Source organism: Balaenoptera ricei, chromosome 2 (assembly GCF_028023285.1).
Source record: "Balaenoptera ricei isolate mBalRic1 chromosome 2, mBalRic1.hap2, whole genome shotgun sequence".
In the NCBI taxonomy this organism is placed as follows: Eukaryota; Metazoa; Chordata; class Mammalia; order Artiodactyla; family Balaenopteridae; genus Balaenoptera; species Balaenoptera ricei.
Genome location: NC_082640.1, coordinates 38,899,818 through 38,924,229, shown reverse-complemented (window position 1 = coordinate 38,924,229; position 24,412 = coordinate 38,899,818). Strand labels below are relative to the sequence as shown.

Genomic DNA, 24,412 nt, shown 5'->3' with positions numbered 1-24,412 from the left:
TCAAGTGCTGAGTTCCCAGACGCTGACTTTCGAAAGTCACCAGCCCTTGAGAAGGTGGCCGCTCATTTTGCCGGATGACCTATTAAACCTCAAGAGTGAGTTCTAGGTGAATCCAGGAGGTAGCTGTGGCTGCCTGGGGGAATCCTGCAGACAGATGGCTCTGCACCGGGTGTTCCTTCTTCTGCCCAGTGCCTGGAATTTAGGCTGGGGATAAATTAAATTACTACTATTTTTAACATTACAATATTTAATTATTATCCTGATATTCTTTCTAGTCTTCAGTGGAGTTGTATCATATGTAACTTAACTTGTATAGATTCAAGTCTTTACACCAAGAAAGACACACACACACACACACACACACACACACACACACACACACACACACACTTCCTTTGTGCTGGGCCCTCAACCGGCCTCTCCGCTCAGACAAGTGCAGGCCCCGTGGTGTGTGAGCTGGGAGCCTCACATCCCCGCTTGGTAGTGCCAGGGCCTGTGTGCCTCTCCTGCGAGAGGGAGCATTGTGCTGCATCCTCTCATTTAAAGATTTGAGTTTGTTGTTTTTTTTTTAATTTATTTATTTTACTTTATTTATTTTTGGCTGCGTTGGGTCTTCGTTGCTGCAAGCGGGCTTTCTCTAGTTGCGGTGAGCGGGGGCTACTCTTCGTTGCGGTGCTCGGGCTTCTCATTGCGGTGGCTTCTCTTGTTGCGGAGCACGGGCTCTAGGTGCACGGGCTTCAGTAGTTGCAGCACACAGGCTCAGTAGTTGCGGCACGCAGGCCCTAGAGCACATGGGCTTCAGTAGTTGTGGCACACGGGCTTAGTAGTTGTGACTCTCGGGCTCTAGAGCACAGGCTCTGTAGTTGTGATGCACAGGCTTAGTTGCTCCACGGCATGTGGGATCTTCCTGGACCAGGGATCGAACCCTTGTCCCCAGCATTGGCAGGCGGATTCTTAACCACTGTGCCACCAGGGAAGTCAAAGATTTGGGGGTTTTATATTTCACAACACAGCCCTAACCTCAGGCCACCAGTGCCATCTGTGTTAATGCAGTCCCAGCCATCTGCCCGGCACTGGACAAGAGGTACCTGGGCTCCGTTTACAGACAGTGTGTTCCTTCCTGAAGGGTATTCGGGGGTGTGATTGGCTATAGTTGATAGCTTGACCTTTTAACTTGAGGATCAGGCTACGGGTGAGACGTGACACCACTACACTAACAGAATGACCCTGAGGAGGAGAGAGCAAGGTTAAAACAGGAGAAGGGGTCACTCCCGAATGACCCCTTTGTTGTGAGTGTTGTGCTTGCTGGAGGCCCAAGTTGTGGTCTGAGTGTTTGTCCTTTCTCCTGTGTGTTGCCAGCTTCCAACTCAATAAGCAGATTTGTTTCAGGAGTAACCTCCCAGGGCTCCCCATGTTGCTGAGAAGCCCCTGGTCGGCCATAGCCTTAAAAACTGACAACTCTGGAATACACGTATGCTAATTTGACGTATTTTTAAAGCTAGAGGCTGGCCGTTGACTATTTAAAATACGTTAAGCCTCATTTACACTGGTTCTAGATAACTAATATTTTTAAAGGATGACTAATAGAGTCATAGGAGTCTCTGGAATGAAAGCATCTGTTTTCCTCATCACGCCTATTTTATCATCCAAACAAGCACTGGACACAGTGGTCAAGGCCTCAGTTGAAGTCCTAACTCTGCCCTTGATTAGCAGAGTGACAAGTGACCATGGCCAAGCCTTTCATTCTCTGGGCCGCAGGGTCCCCATGGTTGACAACAGCTGCCCATTTCACAAACTTGTTATCAAAGGCAAATGAAAGCAACAAGGTCCTACTGTATAGCACAGGGAACTGTCTTCAATATCCTACAATAAACCATAGTGGAAACGAATCTGAAAAAAAGTATGTATATATGTATATAACTGAATCACTTTGCTGTACACCAGAAACTAACACAACATTGTAAATCAGCTATACTTTAATTTAAAAATTTAATTAATTTAAAAGATAAAAATAAATAATTTTTTTAAAAAGCAATGAAATCCTATACAGAAAGGACTTTGAAAAATTGTGAAGTGCTATAAGTAAATAAAATGTTCTGTGTTCAAAGGAGGTAAATAAATCATGGTGATGGAGCCGTGACTAGTACCTCAGATGCTCCTGACTTCCTTTGGTAAAGGGCTTGGGGAACATCCTTAATGCGCCCAAAGTCACAAAGGGAGAGGCCCTAGGTTTCAGTCCAGGTGATATTCCTTTGCTCTCTAAGGTTCCAGCGGCCTTTGTCTTCACATGTATCTCAACTCATTCTTGCAGATAATTAGAGCATGGTAACCCTTCCCTCCTGTTTCCTTTTTCTCTGTGAAATCATGAGCCCTATTACTTCCTTGTGAAGGAGGAGAAGCAAGACTTCTCAGATGACTCCCACGGATCTCCACAGCCCCTGAGTGGACCCTGCATTTGGGATCTTCTCTTCCACATGGTTCCTTTTCAGTTCATGGGACATGGGACCTTTGTTGGTCCCAAGTCTTTTGTCTGGATTGGGCTGGGAAGGAGGACCTCTAGTTGAATTCTAACCACCTGCACTCCCATTGGGAGAAGGCTCAGGAGAGGTTGAACCCAAGGACATTTTAAATACAAGTTTCTTCATTAGAGTTGTGCTAACATTAAAGAGTTTTAGACTCTTTTCAGGAACAAATTCTACTGAGCCAATTTGATTCCGTGTTGATGTTTTTAATATAATACAGTTAAATTTTATCTTCATCAGGTTTATTTTCCATTTAACTTTTGCTACAAAGCTTGGAACCAGTTTTTGTTCGTATTGTATGTTACTGATCGTAGAAAGTTCTCTTATGGCTCTCCTTTTCATCAAGACCAATTCTCTAGGTTAAATTTTGCAAGTCTAAATGCTTTTATGAAAACTGGATTCTTTTGTAAAAATTTAGGCAATACTAGATTATACCACATGCCATTTTAACTGTTACCAATTTTATTCTGATTCGATTCTTTCTACCAGTAGTAGCCGTTGTGAAATGAACAGGAGGCTAACAGTATACATTTATTTTATTTTATTTTATTTACTTTTTTAAATTAATTTATCTATTTATAGCTGCCTTGGGTCTTCGTTGCTGCACGTGGGCTTTCTCTAGTTGCGGCGAGCAGGGGCTACTCTTTGTTTTGGTGCACGAGCTTCTCATTGCGGTGGCTTCTCTTGTTGCGGAGCTTGGGCTCTAGGCGCGCGAGCTTCGGTAGCTGTGGCACGCAGGCTCAGCAGTGGCGGACAGGTTTAGCTGATCCGCAGCCTGTGGGATCTTCCTGGACCAGGGCTCGAACCCGTGTCCCCTGCATTGGCAGGTGGATTCTTAACCACTGTGCCACCAGGGAAGTCCAGTATACATTTATTTATCAACTGGTTCATCTTTTAAATTGTGATTAATATCACAGACAGAGATAGAAGTAGAGATAGAGTGGAAGAAAATAGCCTAGAGTCAAAATGGTAGGGCTGTTTGATGTCATTAATTATTAGGGAAATGCAAATCAAACCACAAGAGATGCTGCTTCATACCCACTAGGACGGCAGTAATAATTTTTCTAATGGAAAATAACAGGTGTTGGCAAGGATGTGGAGAAATTGGAACCCTTGTACGTTGTTGGTGGGAATGTAAAATGTTTCAGCTGCTATGGAAAACTGTTTGGAGGTTCCTCAAAAAGTTCAGCATGGAATTACCAGATGACCCAGAAATACTACTCCTTCGTATATACCCAAAAGAATTAGAAACAGGTATTCAATCAAAAACTGGTACACAAGCGTTCATATCAGCACTCTTCATAATAGCCACGAGGTGGAAGCAATCCAAGTGTCCATCAGCAAATGAATGGGTAAACAAAATGTGGTATATCCATGAAATGAAATAAAAAGGAATGAAGTACTGACACAGGCTACAACATGAATTAACCCTGAAAACGTAATGTAGGTGAAAAATCACAAGACAAAAAGTCACATGTTCTATGATTCCATGTACATGAAATATCCTGAATATGTAAATCCATAGAGACAGAAAGCAGATGAATGGTTCCCCGGGGCTAGGGGAAGGGGAGAATGGGAAGTGATTGCTTAACACATATAGGGTTTCCTGGTGGAGTGATGAAATGTTCTGAAAGTAGGTAAAGGTGATTATTGCACAATGTTGTTAATGTACTAAATGCCACTGAATTGTATACTTTAAGACGGTTAATTCCATGTTATGTGAATTTTAACTCAAAAAGATAGTGAGGGCAAAATGATAGGCTGCATAAAATGTACTATTTTACTCTGAGACCAGTAAAGATCATCGACCAGGAGTCATAAAAACTCTACTTTCCTAGATGTCTCCTTTAAAGAAAATAACACAAACTCTTTTTTTTTTTTTTTTTTTTTTTTTTGGTGAAATTAGCTTTTAGAAAGATGGGTGTGTGAGAAAAAAAAAACAAAAACGCTTGAGCAAGTAGGTTGCCTATTTCTGATCTATGTTGTGTTATAGGTGAAGCTTTTCTGAAGAGGCTTTAAAGTATCAATAGATACATTTGAGAACGATGTGAAATACTAAGAGTTGGGACCAGGTTTCGGGGAACAGGGACAGAAAGAAAGAGGAGACTATGGAAGAACAAGAGGGAATACTGTGATTTGATGGGGGCTGTGGAGTGTCAGGGGCACTGAAAAAGCCTCTTGAACCAAAGACATGTCCAGCTAAAAACCTTCTAGGGGACATTTGTCACTTTTCGGCTGCCCAGCATCCATTCTTCCTCTCCAGGGGCACACAGATTTCCTTTTGGGGGAGTTCCTCTCTCCCACTGCATGCAGGTAGTAAATCAAGGTGCCCTGCCCACCCACTCTGAAATTCCCTGCTTCTAGACACCTCACTCCTGGGACATTGACTCTTTCCAGGCGGGTGGGGGGCAGTGATGCAGCTGACTGTGTAAAGAGCACATCGCTAGAGCAGCGCCCTGGTTTCCTTCCTGGATCCTGTGCTCTTCAAGCCTGGCTCTCCAGACTCTCGTCCATTTGGTGAGCACCCCAGCATCCCTGTAGTATAAGAGGAGTTAAGTTAGTCGGATTTGGGTTTTGTTGCTTTAACCAAAGCAGCCTGTTTGATACAAACTTAAAATGCCAAGGAGTAGCAGCTGATGGGCATTTGGTTCACTGGGAAGGACTTGCCGGAAGTCGGCGGGGGGGGCTCAACCTCAGACAACATATCCTAAACACCTACTGTGTGCCAGGCCTTGGGCCGATTTGGTAGAGAGGTACTGGAGAGGATCAAAGGGAATAACGGGTAAGTCTGGGTCCCATAGCTATAAAGTGGTTTGATCTACAACCAAGGGACCCAAGTCCCATAAGGAAGAATTGGTCATCCACAGATTTAGGGCGAAGATGAGCATTAGTCGGCTTTTTTTTCAACTGTCTTATAAACAGCCCAGCAACCATCTGTCCTTGCTCATGTGAACTCCATCTGCTGAAAGGCAGCATGTATGTATGTGTGTGTGTGTGTGTGTGTGTGTGTGTGTGTGCATGTCTGGAGGGATGTGGGAGGGAGGGAGGTCCAGATTTTCCCTTGTGGTCTTTCCCTTTGGGCAATTCCGTTAGCATAGCCAGATGTTGATTATAAGTAGGTTCAGAAGATAAAGACATGCTGGCCTCTAGATTTTGTTGTGATCTTCTAGCTTCTTTCTTAGTAGCAGGATTCAGTAACCACTGACCACAGCATGACATTGGACAAAATACCATCTAGATAATTAAAGAAGTAGAAGACATCACTTCTGCTTTCTGGGAGTTAGTAAAACATGCCCAGATGCTAACTCTAAGAATAGCTTTTTTAAATGTAGAAATGCATGCAAATTAGTGTAGTAAAAAATGAGTACTGAAACGTGAAGCAAGCCATAAAGTTTTACCATAGGGCATAAATACCTGAATAATGGAGAGATACACCATGTTTGTTTTTTTATCTTTTGGCCGTGCTGCGTGGCATGTGGGATCTTAGTTCCCCAACCAGGGATCGAACCCTACATTGGAAGCGTGGAGTCTTAACCACTGGACCACCAGGGAAGCCCCTCACACCATGTTTTTGAATGGGACAAGTCGAAACTGTAAAGATGTCAATTCTTCCCAAAGTAGTATATGTTTGGTGTGTTTCCAATTTAAAAACCCCTAATTTTTCATAGAACAAGCTAATCCTATAGTTAATCTGGAAACTAAAATGCCAAAAGTCTGCCAAGAAAATTTTGAAAAAGTAGAGTGAAGTAGGCCTGCACTATCAACTCTCAAAATATTCCATAAAGCTATATTAATTAAAGTGGTACCATATTGGCACAAGAATAGACAAAGAAATAGCTGAACCAGAATAGAAAATGCAGAAACAAATCCAAATATTTAATTGAGAACTTGGTATATATTTAAAATGACCGTTGAAATCAGTAAGGAAAGGATGGGCCATTTATGGTGTAAGGACAATTAGCTAACTGTCAGGAAAAAATGAATTAGATCTTCGCATCATTTTCAAAAATAAGTGGACTTCAGGGTAATACATTTTTTAAAACTAGAGAAATAATAGAAGGAAATATTGGTGAGTATATTTATAATTGGGTGTTGGAATAGCTCCTTTTAAAGCAAAATGCAAAACACAAAGGTTTTAACAGAAAAAATTAACAAATTTAACCACAAAATATAAAAAGCTATATAAGATGAAAAATAAAATTAAAATATACAATAGACTGGAGAAAACCCTTGCAAAATATAATATATAATGACTTAATGTAGGAGTGATAAAAATAAAAAAGGAAAAAGAAAACTATAATAGAAAAATGGACAAAGGATATGAACAGACAATTCACAGAAAAGAAGTACAAATTGCTAATAAACACATGAATCAAGGAAATGCAAATTCAAGTAAGAAATTTTTTTTTGCCATATATTGGATCAACCTTAAGAAACACAAATTGAAATGTAATACCTATTTTTTGCCTATCAAAGTAGCCAAAACACCAATCATTGATGAGGGTGAGGAAGATAGGTACTTTCATACACAATTGGTGGGAATGTAAATTGGTCCCTCTCTTTTGGGAGGCAGTTCGGTGGTGCTATAAAATTTAAAATGCACACAGTTCTTGGTTTTATTTCTCATCCTCTAGCCCCCCTCCGTATTTCCCTCATCACTGGGTAGTCAAGGCCTGGCTTCTTTATAGCATAGCACCAGACTTCCGAGGAGGTATTATACAGGCAGAAGCTGCTAGGCTTCTGAAGGGCCAGGCCCAGATCTGCACAGCAGGCCTCCCACCACGTCCTACCAGACCAGACAAGTCACAGGCCAGCCTAGATTCATGGGGGGCGGGGGGAGGAATCTAGCTCCTGATGGGAAGAATGGCTTGTGGGGGCAGGAATAGGTGGAATTATTTGGCAGCTATATTTTCAGACAAACTACCCCATAGGTAGTTAGAGTAAAACATATTCCTCCATGTACCATTTCAGCAACATCTCTTAAATGTTTCCAGGGACTTCCCTGGTGGCGCAGTGGTTAAGAATCCGCCTGCCAATGCAGGGGACACAGCTTCGAGCCTTGGTCTGGGAAGATCCCACATGCCGCGGAGCAACTAAGCTCGTGCGCCACAACTACTGAGCCTGCGCTCTAGAGCCCGTGAGCCACAACTACTGAGCCCACGTGCTACAGCTACTGAAGCCTGCACGCCTAGAGCCCGTGCTCCGCAACAAGAGACGCCACCGCAGTGAGAAGCCCCCGTACCGCAACGAAGAGCAGCCCACACTCGCCGCAACCAGAGAAAGCCCGCACACAGCAACGAAGACCCAAGGCAGCCAAAAATAAATAAATTTTAAAAATTAAATGTTTCCATATTTATATACATTTCAAAATATTCTGTTGTTTTGGTCCAGATTTCTTCCCTGAACTGAACCACGTGACTAGGCACCTATTCTGGTTTTTACTTTCTTAATGTTTTTCCTATGATCTGTGGATCGGTTATGAAGACAAACGAACAAACAAACAAAAACACAATAAAGCTCCACCACAGTAAATGCTATGCAAAAACTCAATTTTGTAAGCCCTGGTGTTGGGTTACCGTGATGCTAATTAAAAAGTGTTTTATCAGTAGGTGGTATTGTCATAAAATTATAGACAGTGAAACTTCCACTGTGCACAAGTGACCTTACACTGAACTGAGAAAGTCCCAGGCAGAGTCACTTGTTCACACACCATGCACGCTCGCATGCACACACACAGGAACAGCTTGAGAATTTCATCCCAGCCCAGTCTGAGAATGGTGCTATGTAGCCTGGAAAGAGAACAACAGCCAAACACCAATCATGCCACAGTCAAGTTCGCATCATCCTGACGCATACGATTTTTTAAGCATATCTTTGTCTTTTCAGATTTACTAAGTGGGTCTGTATTCTGTTCATCCTCAAGTCCTCCCTACGTGCTTCGTGTGTTTCGAGTGTCCTGAGGATAGACACAAAGGAGAATGAGCCCAGGCCCTGCAGGTGGCAGGGAGGAGTGTGCTTGAAAAGGGTGTATTTTAATCAAGCCTCGTGGGTGCTGGGGTGTGCAGGGTGCTTTGCCAGGGGACACAGAGGCAGGGAGCTCCCCAAAAACCTGATTAGAAGTGACTCTTGAGTGGACGGTGGTTCAGGTTTTTTGGAACTTAGGCAAAAGAGGTAAGCAGGCGCCAAGGTGGCACCTCCTAAGCCGAGCTACTAGGACTCAAGCAACGGAGGGCCGTGGCCAGATTTGTGTGTTAGTTATCCCTCCACTGGTGGGGGGATGCCAGAGTCGATGGGAACAAGACTAGAGGCTGAGAGGCCACTTGGGGGGCAATTGCCAAGATTCAGAGGCGGTGACAGGACCTTGAATCTGGAGCATGGCGTCAGGATGATCACCTGTGTCACGATTATACAGGAAATCTGACTAGCCAAAAGGAAATTTTATGCTTTTGTCATCTTTTCTATGATTATATTATATTCTAAATGAGATCAGAGGCTAAGTAGATGAAATTTAACCCATTCTTCTGACATTTTTAACCTCAGCACATTTCTGTTTTTAATTTATATCGTAAACAAAATTTTCTCCGAACTTCTCCTCCAGGAACAATCGGAAGTTTGGTTTCTTGGACCACTCCCCTCCCCCTGTGCACAGTTTATTGTCCAACTTAGTAGTCTGAAACCCTTTATAAATTCGGTTATCTAAATCTTGTATAGTATTCAGCTGTCCAATTGACATGATTTTATAAGCTTGCTTTTTGTTACTGCCATAATCCACTTATCTCTTAAAAATGCCTTTGCCTGCTTTCTAAAGGCCGTGGGCTCTGCGCTGAGATTTGCACCTGTGGTTGATGCTGGCAAGTGGTTTCATGTCTTTAGGTCTTAAAAATACTCTTCCTTCTCCTCCCTGCCCCCAGAGAGGAAGCTTATCTGGGAACTGGCTCGCTTAAGGTGATGATTTCCCTTCTCTTAAATTTGTGTAGATTTAATGAATTGCCAAAAACAGAGAGTAAATCTGGTTTAATTTAAGAAGAGGGTCTGGGATCATCTGGTCTGATAGAAATGATAGGCACGAATCGGCAAGCAGGTTAAGGTAAATTCTTAATAAAATGTTCACCACTGTGATACACTACAGAGGCGAAGGATTGATGTCATTACCATTTTATATTATAGGTCTCTAGTTTAATACAGAACACAAATCCTGCTCATGCATCAAGCTTGGGCTCAAAGCTGAAGAAGAGAAACCAATAGCAGTTTCAGTAAATGGGATCATCTTGCCCTGTGGTTGTGAACTATAATCATCTCTTAATTGTAACTTGGAACACCTTGTTTTCCCAGTGATTAACTAGTTTGTGATTTTTGCACTTCCTACCAAGGACCAGAGTCACTGTGTTTTCACGAAGGACAGTTGTTAGGGTGGTATCATGCCTTGCTTATGCTAACAAGACTTTATTCTTCATTAATCCAACAAATATTTACATTGCTCTGCCCTTCTAGCACATTCTCCAGAGCATACAATGTGCCCCCCAACACACACACACACGCACACACACATACATGCACAAGGCACTCAACAGACTCTTAGGAGGCTTTGCAGCCCTTCCCAGTTTAACAAGGCAGCAGGTTTGGTTCATGGGGTAACCCTGCAGCTGTGGCCTGCCTTACTGGGGGAAGGCAAAGAAGTGAGCATTTAGTGTGCATAGGTGCCGTGCTAGCTATTTTATATACATTAGCTCATTTGATAATAAGGCTAACCCTGTCAAGTAGCATGTGTTCAAAATGTATTAGTTGCTTTCTTTCTATTCTACATTATGGAAATAACCCGTGTTGAATTAATTAACACCTTAAATTTGAAATCTGTCTATAAAAGCAAGTCCTGGTTGATTTCTAAAGCTAATCTGATGCATAAATGGGGAAAGGAGATAAATCATGGCATGGATATAAGGTTTAAAAAATCTCATATTTGTGCTTAGTGTACAGAATTTGTCAGGAAAAAAAAAAGAGGTTGAAAAGCTCTTGCTCCAAAGTTTTTTTTAGAGCATTATTCAAGGAGTGTGGGAAAATTGACCTCTCCTCTCCTTCTTTCTTAGATATATTCCACCTTTGATCTGGGGGAAAAGTGGACACATCCAAACAGCCTTGTATGGGAAGATGGGAAGGGTGAGGTCACCACACCCGTATGGGCACCGGAAGTTCATCACCATGTCTGACGGAGCCACTTCGACCTTTGACCTCTTCGAGCCCTTGGCTGAGCACTGTGTGGGAGGTAAGCTAGTTTAGGTCATATGATTGGGCCATCACTCAGGGAAGGGGCACTAGTTCGTGAGGGAGCCTCGATATAAATGCTAGAGCCATTGATACTTACCATCGCATCCAGGGGCCTGTAGGAAGTCTGCTGAGGTGCATCACTTAGGAGCAACCTGCAAGGACTGGCTTCAGCATGTGCTTGCCGGGCGCCCTGTAGGGCTCTTCAGAAAGCATTGTTGAATACAGTTTTTTAGTCCTCTTGTGAAATAGAAAAGCTTGGTATAAGAACTTGGAGCCCAGCACCAGGCCTCTGGTTTGATGACAGCAACAGAAGCTGGACTCTTCTAAGGGCTTTATGTATGCTATTATCTCATTTAATCCTCACAACAACCCCAAGAAGTCGGTGCCTTATTATCCCTACTTTACTGATGAGGAAACTGAAGCTTAGAGATGCAGTGTAGCTGGTCTTGTTTGTTGGACAACAGCAGATAACAAAGGCTCTCATATACCCTCTGTTAGGTTTCCAGAGGTCTGGGACACCTATAGCTCAGAAACAACCACGGTTTCTACTGGTGATAAAACTCTCATTGCTCTGTGCAGACTGCACAATAAACATTCATAAAAAGCTTCACAATGAGGACTTCTGAGGAAGTGGAGTTAGATGGCTGCATCCTTTGAATGCTGTTCCTACTGGAAGAGGACATGTCTTTTGAGTTCTGTAGTATTCAAAGGCACCTAGTTTTTTACAGGAGCTCAGTCAATATTTAGGGGTAAGTTCCAGTAAATGTAATATAGCTCTCAGTTATTTAAAGCACTTAGAACCTCTGAGTAGCTAGTGACAACTTAGCTTATGTTCCCTCTGTCTGGAATGCTTGTCCCAGACCTTCACATGACTGCCTCTTTGTCACTTAGCTCTCAGCCCCAATGTCACCTCAGAGGGATGGTCCCTGACTCCTCTAACTAGTGTTTCCTTCACATCACACCTTCCTGCTCTGGTTCTTCATGGTACCTGCCACTCTCTGAGCTTATTTGCGTAGTTGTTTATCATCTGTCTGCTAGAATGTAGGAATCCCCAGAGTCGAATAAACAGTCACAGAAGGAATGAATAAATGAATAGATTAGGAGTTCACATTGTGTTTCTAAGCCTTGTAGCTGATCTTTCAAATATTTATTTCTCTACCGTTTAAAAAAAGTTTAAATATTTTTAAACTTTTTTTAAACGGTAGAGAAATAAATATTTTTTCCCTTGCTTCTAATGCTCTGACTTCTTCTACTATTAAAGTACAAAATTTAAGCAATTTAATTTAACCTGCTCTTCTAGGACTGAGGTGGAAAGTTGAAAAGGACGAAACTGATTCTTTTTTGTGATTGTCTGTGTCTTTCTATCACCCCTGTGCCCAGAAAGGATTGACGAAGGTGGCTCTGGAAGGCAGAAATGCTTCCAAGAAACGCTCTAAGAAAAGCAGCGGTTTTTCCTTTTTAATGATTTCTTCCTGACAACAAAAGGAATAAATACTCATTCATAGAAAATGTAGATAATGTAGAAACATTTAAAAAAAAGAAAATAATCATCTGTAATCCCACACCCAGCATACCACTGTTAACATTTTATTCCATTTACCTTCAGTTCTATGCAAAGTTTTTCTAAAATTTAAATTACTACACATTATATTATAAATTATAATATAAATATTTCCCCATATCATTAAAAGTCTAAAAGTCTTCAATAACAAAAGTCTAACGACTGATTAATAGTCTCCAATGTGGTCATACCATAATTTAATCGTTCTGTTTTTGGGCATTTAGCTTGCTTATAATTTTGTTGCTCTCCAATAATCCTTTGATAAGCATCCTTACTCATAAAATTTAAGGCAAGATTCCAAGAATTGGAATTACAAGGTCAAGGTTTATAAAAAATTTTAAGGTTCTTTATGCATATTGCATAAGAATTTTAAAATTGTTTTTATCTTAACTTTTGGAAGGAAAATTTATGATTAGATTTAATAACCCAAACACAACTTTTCTTTTAAAGAAAAACACATATTCATATTTTTAAGTAGGTAGTTCATGCTCATGATAGAATATTCAAAAGGTACTAAAGGGTATACAGTAAAAGTGTAAGTCTCTCTCCCACCCTAACAGTGGTACCCACTGTTAGGATTCTTGTGTATGATTCTAGAGCTAGTGGATGCGTTTATAAACATAGATGTCATTTCCGCCCCAACAAATAGTAGCATATCATAACCCTTTTCTGCACCTTGCTTTTTCCACTTAATACATATTAGAGAGCTTGCCATATCAGTGTATGTAAAGTTGTCTCATTATTTTTAAGGGCTACATAATATTTCATCATTTGGATATGCAAAAATTTATTTAAGCAGACCCCTATTTCTGGACATTTATGTTATATTCAGTCTTTTGCTATTACAATCTATACTATAGATATATTGTTTTGTGTATGTACAGTGTATCTGTAAGATAAATACCTGAAAGTAAAATTGCTGGATCAAAGAGGTCTATGCAAACACTGCTTTTTATTTTTCCATTCATTCATTCATTCATTCATACAGAATTTCATATAGCAATTAAGAGTAATGCTTGGAAACTTGCATAAGAATTTGACAGAGTAATTTTTATATCCGTTGAATCTAATAATTAAAAAATTGAGATTTGAATTTTTTCATTTCATTTTTCTAGTAATTAATTTTGATTGTATTTTATTTTTCAAAAGCATCTGTCCATAATGGATTGGAACTTTTAAAAACTGACCCTTCACCACAAATAATTTGAGAAGCACTGATATAGAGAGTTCCAGCTAGAAGGGAAAGATATTCTTTTCCAGAGAAATGAGTGACAAGATGTATGTTAAATTCTCTCCTACTGTTGGCTAAGCCAATGAAGTGTAGTTGTGACCATTTATCATGTCACTATTTATTGGCTATCTCGGAATCTCCTCCTCTGCCATATAGATGATGTTACCATGGTCATCTGCCCTGGAATTGCCAATCACAGCGAGAAGCAGTACATCCGCACCTTCGTTGACTACGCCCAGAAAAATGGCTATCGGTGTGCCGTGCTGAACCACCTGGGCGCCTTGCCCAACATTGAACTGACCTCGCCACGCATGTTCACCTACGGTAAGCTTGGGGCACAGCCAAGTGGAGAACCCCTTATTTCTGTTCCCACTCCAAGTGTGCTGCTACTTCTGCTTCTGCCTTACTTTTCTAAGTTTAGAATTTGTGCCCATCTGCAAGAGCTGGTGGGGCACACAATTGTAACAGCAGCCCACATGTACTGGGCATTTGAGAAGCCATGCCCCACATCAGCCTCTCAGCTGGGCACTGGAACAACCCCTATCTCAGCCCATCTCAGAGGCAGAAACTAAAGCTCACAGGGGAAGGTCTTGCACAGCGCTCCCTGCCAGTAAGTAAATGCCCTTCACCAGTATGCCCTCCTGACGCTCATTCCTCAGGACTCTTGTGACTGGCAGGCCAGCGTTGTGATGAGGCATGTGGATGTTAGTGGGAAGGGAGTCTGGCACATTAACAACTCAGTGGGTTTCAGGCTGCTTGAGGACGGGAATTGGATCTCATATTTAGACAAATGCTTCTTGCGTTTCATCGAAGTCCTTTGTTAGGTAAGGTTCTGCGTTCTGGACCGCTCATTCTTAAATCTTATTTAACTCTCCCTTCAGATTAACTGAACACACATAAATAATAAGCGCTTAAAATATGTGTCTGTATATGTACCAACATTTGTGGTGTTTATAACCACATCAATTATAAGGTGTTTTCATGGGAAACAAGTGAAAATTACATCTATAATCTCACCATAACTAATTTTCTCTTTCTTCATCTTCCCATTCTTTTATCTATGTGCACGTAGTTTTTATTTAGATGCAGTCATAGTGCGTATATCTATGGTAACTTAACTGAAATAACTTTATATTCACTAACATAAAGATACATAGTCATTATATTTAATCTTTTTAAAGAGCCACATTGCTGTGATTACCCTGTTATAGTTTATTTAACCATTCCTCTTTGTAGCCATTTAGGTTATTTAACGTTTTTCAGCATTTTAAATAATGATGCTATAAATATTTTTGCATAGAAATTTTTTCTTCTCTTTAATGTCTTCTTGGGAGTACATTTCCAGGAGTAGAATTTCAGAGTCAGCATTTTTTATGCACGTCTGTACATATTGTCAGATTGTCCTCAAGTAATATTGCTCCAGTTTTTTCCACCCTTGGTGGCACGTGAGGGTGGGTAAGGAAGCGTGAGCGGGGGCACCTGCTCTGTGACAGGCTGGGGGCTCCCCATCCCACTGCTCCTCCGTGTGCACTCCCACCTAAAGACACCCATTTTACAGCCTCCCTTCTGTTCAGCAGTTTGGTCAGTAGCTTGAAGATACAGGTGAAGCTCCAGATTTACACATAACGCAGGCACATGGGGAGTAGTGAGTAAGTGAGAGGCAGGTTTGGATCAAAAGGCAGAAACAGGCAGTATCTAACAAAAATGAAAACAATGGAGAACAATTATAAGGTCCTATACTTGGATATACAAATTCGGGTGCACAAGTAGAGGATGGGGAAGTGTGGCTTGGCCGCAGGGCCTGGGACGGGAGTGCTACCTAACAGCACAAAGTGCCAGCAAGACAAGAAATGCCAGCGAGAACACTTAATGTGTGCCCAGCACAGTACCGCCGTTTCCCATGGACGTGATGTCTTCCGTCTCCACAGCAGCCCTTGAGGCGGTGAGTGAAATTGGGATGGAGAGACTGAAGCACAGAGAGTTTAGGTAATTCGGGCAGGGAGAGAACCCATAAGTGGAAGAGCCAAAATAAGAGCCTGAATCTTGCCGCCCCAGTCTCCAGAATGCTAGGAGAGGAGCTAGGCCTGTGCAGTCCAGGCCCCCGCCCCTCAGAGTGCTGAGCTGTAGAGACAGGAGACTAGACTGGGGGACACTCGCACACAAGTCAAGGAGTCTGGTGGCTAAAGGAGCAGGTACAAGTCGGCTCAGTGTGGGACGTGGTCACAGAGAGGCTACCCCAGCCCTGCCACTGGCCAGCTGTGTTACCTTGAATTTGCTTAACCTCAGTTTCAGGTTCTTCAACTGCAAAGTGGGGGTTACAGTTTTCAATTAAATATGGGTTACTAAGGACTTAGCAGGCAATTGAGTGCCTAACATATAGTATCCACTTATGAAATGTTCGACTTATTCAAATACTTGAAGATCCATTAATGCTAGTGAGAGATTAGCAGTGCTCTGTGTGGCCCAGATAAATAAGACGTGTTCTGCAGGGGAAGATGGGAATATCAATAATAATTACAATACAGTATGATGAGTGCACCAGTTGAGAGCGTCTGGTGGGCGCGCAGCAGCAGGGTGGAGAATCCAGCCTGTCTCCGTAGGCAAGGAGTCACACGTGGAAGGAAGGGTCCTCCCAGAAAAAGCATTTGAAGCGGGTCCTCAAGGTGAGGAGGGGTTGGAGCTCAAAAATAGAGAGATGGGGGCTGTGGGGTAAACAGCCCTACAGCTGCCTTTTAAGAGAGCGGCACATCTGGGCTGGCGAGCAGAATTTGAGAAAGGAAAATCCGCGGGGTGAAGTGAGTCCATCTAGGGTGAGCTCAGCACCCACATCTTTCATAGTAATTTAACTTTCCTTTTTTGTTGTTGTCACTGTTTGTTTCATCAGACTTTTAGAAATAAATTCCTATAGTTTATTATATTTTAGTAGTTTTCCAGAAAGACATGTACCTAAAGATATGGATGATTTTTCTAGCTGTGCTATTTAGTTCTTTTGTTTATCAGTACATCTTTTAACTGTTGAAGTGCATTGTTTAACCATCGGTTAGTAAGGTCAAAGAAATGTGACCTGAGGTCAAAAATCCAGAACTTAAGGCACTTGAAATCCAAACAAAAACGTCTTTGGTAGCTTAGAGAAGGCGTTAGTGCTTCCTTAAGTGCTATTGATGTGACTTTAGTTTAAAAGAATGGGTTTTTAAAGAATGAAATTTTGCCGTTTGCAACAACACAGGTGGACTTGGAGGGCATTATGCTAAGTGAAATAAGTCAGACAGAGAAAGACAAGTAGTGTATGATATCACTTATATGTGGAATCTAAAAAATACAACAAACTAGTGAATATAACAACAAAAGAAGCAGATTCACAGACATAGAGAACAAACTAGTGGTTACCAGTGGGGAGAGGGAATGGGGGAGGGGCAATATAGGGGATTAAGAGGTAGAAACCTCTTATTTTATACCTTAGGTATAAAATAAGCTATAAAGGGGAATTCCCTGGTGGTCCAGGAGTCCAAGGACGAGGGTTCAATCCCTGGTTGGGGAACTAAGATCCCACAGGCCGTGCAGCACGACCAAAAAAAAAAAAAACTACAAGGATATATTGTACAACATGGAGGATTTTCAAATATTTTATAAATATAAGTGGAGTATAACCTTTAAAAATTGTGAATCACTATACCGTACATTTGTAATTTATATAATATCATACATCAACTATACTGCAATTTTAAAAAATAAAAATAAAAAAAATAAAAGAATGGGTTTTTAATAAATGTTTCCCTGGACTGGTGAATAAGGAGCAATCCTTCAACAAAGGTGGCCTGATACATTAGAGCAAAGCCTATGTTTGTTACTTTTCACTGGTAAAGTGAGGCAGCTCAACTGTTAGCAAGCTAGAACTGAAAAATCTTCATCACACTTAGCCCTGTATTGACTAGTTGCCTATTTATGGACTTTCTATACTTCAGTATAAATATATTTGTCGACTTTTATTTCTACACCTAATATCATTCATTTTTAATTACTGTTGCTTTGTGATATGGCCGAATATCTGATAGGATTCACCCTGACCCATTGCTTCTTCAGCGTGTGCTTTTGTCTCTCTGCGTGTTTATTTTTTCAGTTGAACTTTAGAATTATTTTGTCACGCTCTGTGTTGAGTTTCTGTACCAGTCAAGATGGACTCGATTATGCTGTGGAAACAACCCCCAAATCTCACTGGTTTAAAAACAAAGATTTATGTCTTCCTCACGTGACAAATCCATCCTGGCTTGGCCGGGGGGGTCCTATGTCCCATCACCATCCTCACTCAAGCACCCAGACTCATGGAGCAGCCCCCATCTGGAGAATTACCCGTAGAGGTCACAATTTATTGGTCAAAGCATATTACACGGTCAAGTCTAACTTCAGTCGGGTGGGGGAGGTGTGTTGTTCCCAGAGAGAGAAAGTAGATTTTGGTGAACTCTAGCACACTGTATCACAATTTTTGAATAGGAATTTTATTGTATAAATTAACTTGGAAAAGTTCGTTGTTATAGTGTTTTCTCATCCAGGAATGTGGAACTTCCCTTCAAGTCTTCCTTTATTTCTCCCATAAAGAACTTCTAGTTCAGTGGTTATCAACATTAGAATTCCCCTGGGGAACTTCTGAAAGATACCAAGGCTGGGAGCCAGCCCCCAGTGTAAGGTTCCCCCCGCCCCGGGCTGAGAGCCACAGATGTAGGTCTTAACACATTCTTTGTTTCCTCTTCAGTTTTTTTCTTTTACCTTTTTATTATAGAAATGTTCAAAGTATAGAAAAGTAGAGAGAATAGTAAAATAAACTCAGAATAAACCCCTCTGTACCCATCACTCAACCTCAACAAGCACTCAGCTTCTGGCCAATCTTATTTCATCCATAAACCACGCCTTTCCTGCATCCCCCTTCCAAGATTGTTTTGGAGCAAGTCCCAGACAGCCTATCATCTCATCTGTAACTGTTTCAGTGTGTGATGCTAAGGTACATGGACTCTCTGTAAACTGTTTTAGTTTGCTAGGGCTACGAAAGCAAAATACCATAGTCTGGGTGGCTTAAATTAAAGAAATGTATTTTCTCACAGTTCTGGAGTCTAGAAGTCTAAGTTCAAACTGTTGACAGGTTTGCAAAGACTTCTCTCCTTGGTTTATAGATGGCTGTCTCTCTGTGTGTCCATGTCTGTGTCTCTGTCTGTGTCCTAATCTCCTTTTCTTATAAGGACACCAATTATATTGGGTTAGGGCCCACCCTAATGACCCCATTTTAACTTAATTACCTCTCCAGAAGCCCTGTCTCCAAATACAGTCATATTCTGAGGTACTGGGGCTTAGGACTTCTACGTATGAATTTGGGGAGGACACAATTCAGTCCATAACATAAACATAGCACAGTACCATCATCACACCTAAAACTTTAACAGTATTCCTTCATAGCAGTTCAGTTTCCCCAGCTAACTTCTTTCTTTGTTATTTTCCTTTTTAATTACAGTTTGCTCAATTCGGGATCTAAATCAGGTCCCATATATTACAGTTGTCTCAAAGGTTTCTTAAGCCTCTTTTAAATCTCCTTCCCTTCACTTTTTTTTTGTTTTGTTTTTTTTGGCTGTGTTGGGTCTTCGTTGCTGTGCGTGGGCTTTCTCTAGTTGCGGCGAGTGGGGGCTACTCTTCGTTGCAGTGCGTGGGCTTCTCATCGCGGTGGCTTCTCTTGTTGTGGAGTACAGGCTCTAGGTGCACAGGTTTCAGTAGCTGCAGCATGCGGGCCCTAGAGCACATGGGCTTCAGTAGTTGTGGCTCGTGGGCTGTAGAGCGCAGGCTCAGTAGTTGTGGTGCACGGGCTTAGTTGCTCCGCGGCATGTGGGATCTTCCCGGACCAGGGCTCGAACCTGTGTCCCCTGCATTGGCAGGCGAATTCTTAACTACTGTGCCACCAGGGAAGTCCCTCCTTCCCTTCACTTTTAATAGACCCAATCAAGTCAGCCTCTTCCATGTGGGGTAACTGGATGTGACATGAAGGGGGTCCTGATCCCTGGGACATGGCACAGCCCATCCAGAACATACGTGGGCACCAGGCACTGGCCTGAGGGGCCTGCTGACCTCAGGTCTGCCCAAGTTCTGTGTGGAGGGCCCTTTTCTTGTCTCACCAGGTTTCACCTTGTCATGCAGGACTCAACCAACATGGCACCTTCTTGGAGAACCCTTCCAAGACTCCCCTCGCCCCCAGTCATTCTCTGTCTAATCCCCCTCTTCACATTCTTCAAGGCATGTATGGTTTGGTGAAATGGTGTATTTGTTTACATGTTTATTTCCTGTCTCTCCATCCCCAATTCCCCTCCACAAGTGCCCGGGGTCTTTGTGCTCCTGTTCTAGCCCCCCAGGGCCTCGAACCCTGCTTGGCCCATAGAAAGTGCTCACTAGGTCGGTGTTGCCTGAATGAGGACTGAGAGGAAGGGTGCGAAATGACAGTTTGTGGATGGAAGGTGATGTTGTGCAGACTAGCGTGTCTCAAACAGGTGTGCCTTATGGTTGTGTGACCTGTCCTTATGCAAACTGTGTCGCTCTGGAGCAGATGGCAGGCCCTCCAGTCACTGTGATACTCTTCTGGCCTTTGGAAACTGTGATCTTGACCGGAGCAAACTAAAGAGGGCATCAGCATGAAGCCCTCATTCTTCTTTTCCTGTTTCCCACCACCCCCCCAGACCTCTCTTTCTGAGAAAATTGCAAAAGACCTTTTCCCGCTTATCAAACTAACTCTGTTCTAAACCACTGTAAGCACTAATCCCTTGTTATTGGGCATCTTTGCTGATGTGATTAGAAATTGTTGAAAATAGATCTCTTGAACAGAAGAATTTCCTAAATGGATAACCTTACATTCTGGTGACTTAGAATCACATGAATCCTTCGTGCTGCCTTTGAAAGATAAATTCATTAAGGAAAATCCTGCATGACAGCAGTTACCATTTATCTCACACTAACAGTGCCAGGCATGTGCTGAGCATGCACAGGTATTACTTCCCTTAATCCTCCTGATGCCTCGGAGGTAAGCGTTAGTTTCCCCACTTCCCAGGCTCAGGGAGGTTAAGTACCTTGCCTGGGGTCACACAACCAGTAAGTGGTAGGACCAGCATTCAAACTGCATGATTCTTAATCTCAACTCAGTACCACCTCTGTCGTAGTGTTCATTTCCTATTTATGATATTGCTTATTAGAATAAAGGGGAGCAAGGAGATAGTTGAGCATTAAAAAGGTTTGTCCCCACTATGGTGGTAGTGGTCATTACTGTTTTTATTAGTAGCTCTTGCTTACATAGCACTTGCTGTGTGCCAGGCACTGTTCTAAGTACTTTATAGGATATATTAAATCAGCCATCCCCCTTTTACAGATGAAGAAACTGAGGCCCGGCAAGGTTGAGTAACTTGCACGTACTGTATAGCACAGGGAACTCAATACTCAATACACTGTAATGACCTAGATGGAAAGAGAATCTAAAAAAGAGTGGATATATGTGTATGTATAACTGATTCACTTTGCTGTATACACCTGAAACTAACACAACATTGTAAATCAACTATACTCCAATAAAAATTTTTTTAAAAAAGATTAAGTAACTTGCTCCAGATCACAAAGCTGATGAGTGGGTGATCCAGGTTTCTATCCCAGGCAGTCTAGTCCTGGAGTCCACGCTTTTGAACAACAGGCTACATAGCCTTTCCATGTAAGGGACTGCATCCTGCTGATATTTCTAAGGAGTAAGGAAATAGTTCCGTCGGATACATTTTAGGTTTAAGGCAAAAGAGCAGCCAGGAGCTTCTCAGAGCCACAGAAACAGGCCTGATGGGTTTGGGCTCTGGTTTTAGTTTATCTCATATCCTACAGACATTCATGAGGCCAGACCCTGTGATGAGAGTACAGGCGGGAATTCAAGTCCCTGCTTTTCTGAAGCTCCCATTCTAGTGAAGAACAGCTCACCATCGAGGGAAGGGGGGGAAATAGTCCCAATCAGTCTGCACTTACTGGCTGGGCTTGTCCAAAAAGAATATTTACCAACAGCAACCTTTTTAAGGACAGGGGCCAGATTTTAATATTCAATTTTTATATTATGTTCTTGTTAATCTCCTGCATCTAGTGTATCACTTAGAGAGAGTTGCTCAGGAAATGCCTGCATAAGGAAAAGGCAGTGTTTCAGAGTCCAACAGATGGGAATTTGAATTCCGCAGTTGGGGAAGTTAGCATTAATATAAAAGTACACAGCATGAGGCCCAGCAAATACCAGTAAATGCCAATGATTATTGTCTTTATTAGTCCTTCACTCTTACTTTGTGTTTTCTGTGAGCCCATTTAGAGGAGAAAAGGCGAAAGTTTACTTGAACAGTTAAATGGCCTAGCCTCTATGTCGGCTTCAAACAGTTGACTGCCTGTGAACTGTCATAAGGGCCAATTTGAGAAGCAGTGCTCGTTGAGCATAAATTTCTGTTTTGAGCTTGGTCTGAGTTATGACTCTTTTTACAGGGATGGCAAGGCCCCGGTGGTTATTTTGAAGGGTGCAGTGCTTGCTTTCGAGCTTCGTAACCTTCAGTATTGGCTCCTTGCCCAATCTGGTGGGCCCAGGCCCGGGGTAGTGGGGGTGGTCACACACCTCCAGCTCATTGTTACTGGCTTCTATATTCAAAATCAGTACTGGCAAGTTGTTTTTATTGTAGTACATGTTTATTAGCTATATTCTAACTTTCTAAAAATTATTTTCATTCTTTAAAAAAATTCCTCACCACTTACCTCAGAATAGTTCATAGATTTTTTTTTTTTTTAACCAGCAGATATTAAAGATTTCCCTTTTGATGAATTACATGACATTATCCGATCTGACCAAAGACAAAATGTGAAACTGTTAGGATGACTAGTAGAACCCACAAGGGTAGAATTTATCAGTCTTTTAAATTTCTTATTTAAATACGATACTTTGCTGGAACAGAACGGGGGTCCATAACCCTATCTTCTGGATGAGATCAATGAGTAACACTTGAAAATGAAGGAAAGCATAGAAGTCTTGAAGATTTTTTTGAAGTGTATTCATCATACAGAGCCTAATCTTTAATTGGAACACTGCGGTAGTGAACAGTTGACTTAATTGATTTTCTAACCTAGACAGTGTTAGGAATGTGAGTAATGTTGTCAATGATGCTGCAGGGGGCCAGTAAATTCAGGAAATATTCTGCTCCATCTTTGTCTTTGGCTAAATGCCTTATCCCAGCAGTCCAGTGTTCATATTCAGAGCAAAGTAGAGCTGGATAAAGTCCACCAGCCAAGGAAACGAACTAAAAACCAGAATGATCCAGTTGTGGTTATTCTGACCTCCATTTCTAAGACTGACCTTGAAGTCTTATGACCAGAAACTTAAGAGCCAAGTGACAAAGGGTCTATGAGTTTGATCTTGATTAGAGAAAAAATTTAAGGTTTTTAAAAAGTCTTTTCTATATCAGATGAAAGGAATAAAAATAATAGCCTTGCCTTGGCCCCCATAAGGTGACTGAGTCCCTTAGAATCATGAGCCTCCTAAGAACTTATGACCGAACACCAACCTAGGACATTTTGACATTGAAAATGGTCTCAAACGATTTAAATTGCCTTTTCCTGTGAGTTTAAACAGTGAAGTGGGCTCTTCCCTTATTTCTAAACATTTGGCTTTCTTACATTAGACATCAAGCTGAGAAGAGGTACATGAAATCACAGCATCATCTTCTGTTGCTTGGAGGAGGAGCTCACTAATGTCCAATTGGGTTTAATACTGGATTTTTTTTGTTTTTTAAACTGTCTTTTGGAACCTCAATGTAAGATCAGAAAATTTTGCCTTGCTTAGGGGACAGCATTTCCATCTTAGAAGGGAGGGAAGCCCGGTACCCTGGGGTCACCATATAATTTAGCAACCCAACTGGGTCACTTTTGAGAGTGAAAAAGGACCTTACTAATAACTGCATCAGAATAACAGACAAACTCCAGGACTCTCTCAGGCAAACTAAGGTGTATGGTCACCCTGCTATACAGCACACTGTAGAGATCACCCATGATCCAAGACATTTTGCCACAAAGAGTTGCAGACAGTGATTTTTAAGAAACTTCTACTTTGTTAGAAGTAGAAGTAACTGCTCAATCTAGCTGAAGATATTTGATTAGATCATGAACATAAATGTTTCTGTGAGCTTTTCATGTCTACCATTTTAATTGATGCAGACTCCATTTTGGGTTTTTTTTTGAATTTTATTTAATTTATTTTTTATACAGCAGGTTCTTATTAGCTATGTATTTTATACATATTAGTGTAGATATGTCAATCCCAATCTCCCAGTTCATCCCACCACCACCACCCCCAACCGCCACTTTCCCCCCTTGGTGTCCATACGTTTGTTCTGTACATCTGTGATGCAGACTCCATTTTGAATCGTATTCATGATTCCAGATGACAACCAGGAACTGTGTTGCCTCTGAAGCAGTCGAGTGTTATAATGGCAGAAGGACACTGTGGGAAGGGAGGAGGGAGGGGAGGTGGGTGAAGAGAGAGGGAGAATGGGGAAGCGAAGGCAGTGAATTTGCAGAAGCTCAAGCATCTTAGTAAAACATCTGACAAGACCATCTGCTGAGAGTCACCGAGCTTTGAGAGGGGGCCCAAGGAGGGGCCCAGAGTTTAGGGGACATGCTGGGGAGTAATACTGCGAGCAGAACTGTGGAGGAGCGTCGACAGGTCTGAGCTTTCAGGATGAGATCTGGATATTTAACCCTCAGACAGAAGAGGGCAGTTTTCAGCATCCTGCACCCCGGGAAACAAAGCCAAAAGCACTC

General features: G+C 41.9%; 1 protein-coding gene across 4 annotated transcripts in view; it reads left to right on the top strand.

The window, feature by feature from the left end:
• ABHD2 (abhydrolase domain containing 2, acylglycerol lipase) overlaps positions 1-24,412 on the top strand; it is a 107,263-nt gene that overhangs the window by 50,116 nt on the left and 32,735 nt on the right. For all 4 annotated transcript variants that reach the window (XM_059912505.1, XM_059912506.1, XM_059912508.1 and 1 more), the window contains 2 exons: positions 10,607-10,782; positions 13,733-13,900. In XM_059912505.1, the coding sequence (XP_059768488.1) occupies positions 10,607-10,782; positions 13,733-13,900 (344 nt within the window). The remainder of the gene's footprint in view (positions 1-10,606; positions 10,783-13,732; positions 13,901-24,412) is intronic.